Source organism: Sceloporus occidentalis, unplaced genomic scaffold (assembly GCF_023333645.1).
Source record: "Sceloporus occidentalis isolate IW3139 unplaced genomic scaffold, rSceOcc1.0.p SCAF_22, whole genome shotgun sequence".
NCBI lineage: Eukaryota > Metazoa > Chordata > Lepidosauria > Squamata > Phrynosomatidae > Sceloporus > Sceloporus occidentalis.
The window spans coordinates 12,490,726-12,498,977 of NW_028317002.1; the positions used below are offsets into that span (position 1 = coordinate 12,490,726).

The 8,252-nt window shown below is 39.2% G+C and overlaps 1 protein-coding gene across 4 annotated transcripts; it reads left to right on the plus strand.

Moving 5' to 3' along the window:
• The first annotated feature begins 1,132 nt into the window (after window positions 1–1,132).
• LOC149301079 (protein tyrosine phosphatase type IVA 2) lies at window positions 1,133–7,400 on the plus strand. Of its 4 annotated transcripts, none has more exons than XM_089484547.1 (5): window positions 1,133–1,231; window positions 1,800–1,892; window positions 3,853–3,983; window positions 6,557–6,631; window positions 7,292–7,400. In XM_089484547.1, the coding sequence occupies exons 1-5, from the start codon at window positions 1,136–1,138 to the stop codon at window positions 7,398–7,400; spliced, it is 504 nt and encodes a 167-aa protein (XP_089340673.1). In that variant the 5' UTR covers window positions 1,133–1,135. The 4 variants fall into 4 exon arrangements, with proteins under 4 accessions (XP_089340673.1, XP_089340674.1, XP_089340675.1 ...); XM_089484548.1 differs by having other exon boundaries at window positions 3,892–3,983; XM_089484549.1 differs by lacking the exon at window positions 6,557–6,631.
• Window positions 7,401–8,252: the final 852 nt, after the last annotated feature.

Genomic DNA, 8,252 nt, shown 5'->3' on the forward strand with positions numbered 1-8,252 from the left:
CTATGCTAAATAAGCGATGGGACCATTCCAAAAATTTTTTTTTTTCATCCAGTGCATTTTTACTGCATTCAAACTGATAATGCTTGCATTCATTATTAAAGTTAGATGTCTTCATTTTTCTCTTCTCCTTGGCTACCTATAATAAAAGCAGGAAGTGTACCTACATACACTTCCTGTACATGCTCAGTAGCACACTGGTGCAAAATGCCATTCTTATAAATTGATAAAGACCTCATTGTGAGGTCGAAACGTTGTTGTCCTTCTCCTTCAATAAACCTGCCTGAGTGGAACCCTTGAGTGCCTGGAGCCTTTTTCTATTTTGATTTACTGGGGAGCTGGCCCTTCCTGGCACAGCTAAGCACCTGAGTTCCTGTGGTGTGTGTGCAGATTCCTGACTCTGGTGACATTCTTATAAGTTTGGCTTTAGGATTGTGTATAATGGAATAATATTATGTGTTCTGGTTTTATATAACGTTTAATTGGGAGGATAAAGCAAATGTTAGGATTTGCCTCTGTTCTTAATTATAACTCTAACACAGTCACTTTTGCTTCTCTCTCTGTTGTAGGATTCCTTTTGGAATATTTGTTGCACATTTATGGCGATTTGGCGTGTAAGGACAGAATACTGCCAAGCTCAGCACAGTGTTGGCGCAGACAAGTGAGCCAAGAGGACCCTTGTGCCACCCTGAGCCTACACTTAAACATTTTTCCTTCCATCCCTTTTGTCTGCTGCGGCAAAGCATATGGGAGTTTTTATTTATTTTCTCACCCCACGACTGCATAGTTTTCACTGCTCTTGTGAAATAAAGGGGAAAGTAGGTGCAGAGGTACACTCTGCAATCACTTCTTTCCATCCCCCATATGAGTGCCTCATTGCAGTAAAGACCATTTGTATTTTAGAACAAAAACCTGTTCGCCTCCCAGATGTAAATTAAGCGGTTTTTTTGGGTGCTATTCTGCATCCCACTGCAGCTACAACTCTGCTGGGACTTTGCAATAAATTTTTTTTTGTTTTTTTTCCCCCCAGAATATATATATTTTTCTTTATAGAAATTTTTAATATCTTCTGCTGTGAATTTTTTTCAGACCTTTTTTTTTAAAAATAAATAAACCTTATTTTTTTAAACTGATCACAATGAACCGTCCAGCTCCAGTGGAAATATCTTATGAGTCTATGCGTTTTCTAATTACCCACAATCCTACTAATGCCACACTCAACAAGTTCACAGAGGTAAGCATCAGAGCCACAATGTGGTTAATTTTATTTTACTTGAATTGAGGGGGTATCGTGTGTTGGCAAAGCGTTTTGCTGGATTCCAGTAAAGATCCCTGTTGTAACTGTAAATATAATTATTTTTATTATTTATTTATCAGGGGTATTCCCTAAAATTGAGTTCTTAAGTGTAAAAATGAAAAAACACACTGCAATACACCTAAACAGAAAAGGCAGTCCTGAGCTGGAAATATCTGGGATTTTAAAATGGCACGTGGACCAGCTGTGTCTTGCATTTTTTTATTTGTAGTCTATTTTCCAGTTATTAAAAAAAAATAAAAAATCCAGCTTTTACCATGTTGTACAGTGTTACCCCCAGTAATTGCATGATCATGCGGTAGGCAAGGGGTTTTAGTTATATGACCTTATACAAAGGTCACTTCAGTGCTTGTGATAATCTCATGTAGCACTGTTTCCAATTTTGCCACCTCACGTTTTTGTGCTTTGTGATATTTTTTTTTCCAAGTTATCCTGAACTTTTTTGTTTACTTTTGAAATTAAAAACTATACTTGTTTATCATTCTAGGAACTGAAAAAATATGGAGTCACCACCCTAGTGAGAGTTTGTGATGCAACTTATGACAAGGCTCCGGTAGAGAAGGAAGGGATTCAGGTCCTGGTGAGTATATGATGCCACTTCATGCCCTGTCTGTACTATTGTGTTTTTTATATTTTTTTTTTATTTTCCCTCCATGGGGAGATGGAGTGAACAAAACGCAGTCATTACATGAATCAAAGGCCTCATGTACGTGAACTCAAGAAGATATAAGTATGAAACATATATACGCAGGGGCCTCCTAAGGTATTGTACCACCCCCCCCCCCCCCCAATAAACCTTAAAATGGAGATATGACCAAAGCGTGCATATGTATGTATGTATGTACGCACGCTTTGGTCATATCTCCATTTTAAGGTTGAAGCTCCACCATCGCATGCCCTCTTAATTTAAAGTGTGTGTATCTCAGTACATACATTTAAACGAAAAATTTTTAATAACGTTGATCAACTCATAAAGTATATATTAGTGATAGACTATTTAGGTAATAAAAAAAAATGATGTTAATGAAAACATTAATCTGTTTAAGATGATAAATTAGTACATAGTTATAATTTAGCAAACACTCTGAACACCATACAGTAAGACGCACATGAATACCATACAGTAACACACTCCAACACCTTACGCTTATGCACATGCATGCTAATACCATACACCAACACTAAATGCTGACAAGCTGACACGCTTGCCCTAATGCCATGCAGTAACACGCTTAACACAATATGCCTATTGATGCAAATACCACATTTATATACACATACACTATCCAAAAGCATACACACAGACACTTTGCATACACGTTAACTTGAACGCTACTGTACAGTTCACACAACGTAGTCCCCTTATTTCATGGAGACCTGCCTCCATCTGCAGCGCGGCAGCCTCTGTTACTGGGCACCTGGTGACGTATTGCCTCAGCTTGCCCCTGTAGCTCTGATAGCCAAGCCTGTTTTTCACAGAGCAGAAAAGTTGGCCCCGTTACATCTGTACTGGGGGTACTCCCAGGGTACTTTTTTTTTTTTATTTTATTTTTTTTTTGCCATGGCTACCTGGCACCTTGGGTTTGTCAATCCCTGTTTAAAATATGTCTCAAACGCCACTCATGTTTGTACTACTGCTGTCAGGAGGCGGTCCTGAGATGTCAAAGTGAAAAGTATTGAGGCCTGTTTTCTGCCATTTTTTTCTTTTATACATCAGTAGGGTCTGCCTTGTGCAAGATTACATACAATTGATATTGTTCATACATTTTTGGATCTAGAAACTTTGGATTCAGATTTGAATGGGAGCATGTAGCTTGGGCTGTAAAACCAAATGACCTGTTCAAATGCTTGTCTTTATTTTTCAGATTAGTTTGTCACTTGGTTAGTTTAATCCCTTTCAGTCTTTGCAAGAGAGCCAATGTTCTAAATGCCCTTTCCGCAAAAGTGCACAATTTTCTCCTCCTATTTAGGCCACACACACACAGACACGTCCTTGTACACCTCAGTGTTGGGCTAGTACTCCTATGTGTGATTTTGCTAAAACACTGTTTTTGAACATGACATCCACCTCTGCTGTTTCAGTAAGAACCATATAAATTCTGCCTGAAGTCCTTCCCATCTGTGTTCCTTCTTGTTCCAGCATACCAGCCAACACTGAATTATGCTGATGTGATTGTATGCCTTGGCCAACAAAAAGAGACCCTGGACATTTGCGATCAGCATGCTGATAGCTGATCTTGTCTGCCTTTTAATTGACTGAGAATGGTATACAATAAAGCCACAGTTTTAGTAAGCCAGCACTGATGCCAGGTTTCTCTTATCTCTATTGGTTTTGCAGCATGTACACTTTGCATGTACTTATGTATTTGGCATAGCTACTGCAAAACCTTTCAAAAGTCTTTCAATTATGATGCATTTATATAATTCTGTCCTGTTTAATCATCCTGTGTATGGACTCTCTGTGTGTAATGTACCACTCTCTTGCGCACTGGGGTTCTTTTCATTTTAAGTACTTTATATCTCCCCCCCCCTTCATCCAGGATTGGCCATTTGATGACGGAGCTCCACCCCCAACACAGATAGTTGATGATTGGCTAAATCTATTGAAAACCAAATTTCGCGAGGAAGCAGGATGCTGTATTGCCGTACACTGTGTGGCAGGCCTTGGCAGGTAGGATATCTATGTAAAGTGCTGAAAAATCCATTTTAGTCCTTAAGTTCTGTTTACGTACTGACCTGCTAAAATATTTTAATACATCTTATATCTACCACAAAGCCTCTTTTGTCCTCTACAAACCATTGCACATCTCTTTAGCCTACTTGACCAAAGGTAGAGTCCTTAATTTGTTCCAGCTTGTCAATCACTGCTTGAGGATATTCCTTACTTTAAGTATTCTGTCTCCAAATGGTTAACTGAGCTAGTGCAGAAATGTAATACTTTTAAGTCTTTTGGAACCTATGATAGAATTTGCAGTGTTCTCTGCCACTAGATTGTGGATCCAGTTCTGTGTATAAGATGCACATCTTTTAAAAAGGATCACAGTTTATAAAGTAACATGCCATGTAGTACAATGTATATCAATAAGTGTGCCTTTGTCATGTGGTCGATTGTCCCTTATTCCTTAATGGCAGATGGAAATGTAGATTTTTCCCTCCCTTCCTCTCATGTGTTACCTTAATATTTGATTCTGGAAAATAACCAAATTGTAGATAAGAATTTATCTTGAATGAATTGTAACATTTCTGTAAAGGAAATAAAGCGGCATCTGGTGCATTTGTGGTAGCTAATTGGTGTGCCATGGATATGTTTGAGTACGCGTTGGTTTATTCTGTTCTAGCTGGCAGACATTGCCCATGGTCAGTGAGGGCTGTGTGTTTTTTGTAGAAGAGTGTATTAAGGGTCTCAAGCTGGCAGCATGGAAGATAGAGATGATAGTCTCTGGCATCCGTATTGATGGATGCCCTGGATTATCTCCATTGGGTGAATCCTGCATCCAGGGCTCACTGACACAGAAGTTCCTTTAAATTGAGCTGGAGCACTAGATTGTTAACAGAAATTGTCTTTGGGCTAAAGGCACTCAATGAATTAACCCATCAATGCCCACTTAGCTCATATTGTCAGTTAAGGTATAAATCACTCAGATTATTTTACATCTAAAGTAACTATTATAAAGCGACCAGATTATAAAACCACCTCAAAATTTGAATATTTAGGAACAAAGCCTGAATATAAGGCTACCCTATAGGAATGTTTTAATAATTCACATGTAAACTTTCATATTTAATAAAAACCATGATTGAGAAACATGTATTTTTTGTTTTTATTTGCCAACCTGCCCAGTTATGCCCATGATGACCTCTATTTATATTCAAGAAAATATGGTATTTTCAATGACGGCATTACCAATGTTTAGTCTTAACATTTGTAACGTATGCCACAAAAATGCAGATGGGGGAAAATGAATCTCATTAACTCAGGTTACATTTTTGAATCCATAAACTTTACAGCCAAATGAATGAAACTTGGTGTTTACATATTAAAACAAGACAGTCGTAGCTTCCTGTTTACAGATCTGCATGATTATTTCCAATTGTTATATCGCATTGTATGTTGGGCTGTCACTCATTTTTTTTGTATGTTACTGTGTTTTTGTCTCTTATTAAATATCTGTTAAAGTAGACGAACCTTTTGAGATATATTTTTATATTTGGTTTAAACACCACACCATACACTAACAGTTTATGCTCACAAACATCTTACGGGAACGCACATGCTAACACTATATGCTGGCATACGCACTCACACTAATGCCACACTATAACAAACACCATACATGCTAGCACTACACTTGTTGACAATATACAAAAATACACACTAACCCTATGCACACATACACACTGAATCTGGCAGTACAGTAGACACACTGACTCTGGCACTATGCTTTACACACATACACACTGATACTACAGTATACTCAGACTGACTGGCACTATGCATATACAACCTCAATCTGGCACTACAGTGTACGTACACTGACTCTGGCACTATGCGTACGTACACTGACTCTGGTGCTATAGTATATACATACTAGTCCCCCATCACTTTGTGGAGACCAGCCACGCTGCTGCCTATCTTCTGCCATCATGGACCCGGCATCCTTTCCTGTGGGGGTACGAGGGAAGCATAGCGTGCCGGATGATAACAGCCCTGCAAAACCCTGGTTTCTAGTCGCCATGGTGACCTGGCACCCGGGGTTTGCCGAGCCTTGGTTTAGTTGCTGCTTGTTGTTGTTGTTTGATTCAAGCTGCCTTTTGTGAGGAGATGTGAGAAACTGTCAAGACAGGATATAGATTAGAAGGGTTTCATTTTTTGATGCCGGCTCACAGTGCCAGTCTGTAATATACCAAAGCTTTTTAACTAACGCGATCCTGAAATTTTGATTCTCCTTTATGGAATGAACTGTTTTATATTTTAACAGTTATAAGTGCTTAAACCAAATACTACTATACAGGGTATACTGTAGATTAACAGAGGTACAATGTAAAGGATGTTTTCTTCTTTTAGTGGTCAGCAGTGCATTGTGGGTATAGTTAAGGAAAAACTGAGCCAGCGCTTGGGTTTTAATCCAATTAATAGTGTTTTTCTTGTGTTATGCCCCCCCCCCCAGGACACCTATGGATCCAGTCTATCAGATGCACGCATGGTTAATCTCAGCATGTTTTATCTTTGTCTCTTTCTTCCAGGGCCCCTGTGCTGGTTGCTCTGGCGCTCATTGAATGTGGGATGAAGTATGAGGATGCAGTGCAGTTTATCAGGCAGTAAGTGAGCTCATTAACAGGCTTTTCTCACTCCCCCTCCCTGTACTGTCTCACTTTCGCTGTACCTCCTGAGACCTCCGCTCTCGGTAAACAAGGCACTACACAAGCTGCTTGTTAAACATAGTTTTTCCTCAGACGCATCTCGTTGATAAACAATCTGAGTATGAACTAGTTCAGGGGATAGTGCGTGTTGATGTCAGAAACACACAGAGATGCATTGTATGGTGGGGTGAACCTCTGTCTTGCATTTCAAGTGAAAAATGTCCATACACATTTAAATGAAAATTGCATTCCGGCTATACCTGTATAGTTAGAGAAAACTATACTAAAGATTGGGTGGTAACGTACAAGCTGCTTATAATGCACTGGAAATCTCTTGACCGTTGTATGCACTAAATGTGGCCGTTTAAGCAGCACAGTCCCCATTCTTTGGACATGTACTTTACGTGATAAAGCGCTATATGCTTAAACTATAAATATACATATTTGGACAGACAAAATATTGTAGTTTCAATGGGGCTAATTTTTAATTGTAGACCGTATCTCTTCAATGCCTGGCATGTGTAGTAATGCTGGATAACTAAAATCACAAATACACGAAACTAGTCTTGGTGGACATTTTACTATATATATATATATATGTATTGTTTTTGTGTTAAGGAAACGAAGAGGAGCATTTAACTCGAAACAGCTGCTCTACCTGGAGAAGTACAGGCCTAAAATGCGACTGAGATTTAAGGATGCCAACGGTCACTGCTGCATGCAGTAAAATAGAGTGAAAACTCGTGGCTTTAATCTGATGCCTGCTCCTCAAAGGTGTTTGATCGAGGGTCTCTTCACGATCCAGAGTTTAGAAGAATGGACTGGATCTTCCCTCCGTCCCAATAAAAACCAAAATGGCAACAGTCGGGAGAAATGAAATTAAAAGCACGTTTCAATGAAAGTTGTTTTGTTTTTTGTTTCCCTCCCTGAACCCCCCCCCCCCCCCATTGGCAGATGTGCAAGGTTTTATATCTGTGATTTCTATGTGCGGCTTGTCCATTAAGTGTTTGCTGGGGAGGTGCTCTGCTAGATAACTCTTGTGTGGAAAATTACATGGGAGAACAGCAAAGTCTAGGTTTGTACATTAGGGCAATGAAAACGGGTGTGCTATATGTAAATCATAACCAAGGTTTTGTGGCAAAATGTAGTAATAACCCTAAAGTTACAAGAGTATCATTGGCCCATTTTTAAACTGAGATTTCGATTAATCTAATAAAGGGTTTGCGTTTGTGCAAAAAAACAGTCTGCTTCCTAACTGTCCTTCACATATCAACATACTATTTGAGAGTAGCTTATAACAAAGTTAGAACATTATCTACATGTTAAGGCAAAACATACAACAGAAAACTGTCTAGCTTACCTATTAACCCCTTAAGGACAATGGGCGGTCCCTAAAACCATTGAAAACAATGCATTTTGAGCCCGTACATGTACGGGCTTTGTCATTAAGGGGTTAAATAAGTACCCGCTTTCTCTCCTTATTCACAATACCAGGGATAACACTGTATGTGTGCAGGTTGGCTGCCGGTTGGTGTGCCATCAAACTTGTCCTGCAGCCTTCTGTGCTACTGTGTATTAT

Coding starts and splice junctions, on each gene's coding strand:
- LOC149301079 (XM_089484547.1), top strand. CDS start 1,136: ATGAACCGTCCAGCTCCAGTGGAAATATCTTATGAGTCTATGCGTTTT. Junction 1,232..1,799: donor CACTCAACAAGTTCACAGAG/GTAAGCATCAGA, acceptor TTATCATTCTAG/GAACTGAAAAAATATGGAGT. Junction 3,984..6,556: donor TGTGTGGCAGGCCTTGGCAG/GTAGGATATCTA, acceptor TCTTTCTTCCAG/GGCCCCTGTGCTGGTTGCTC.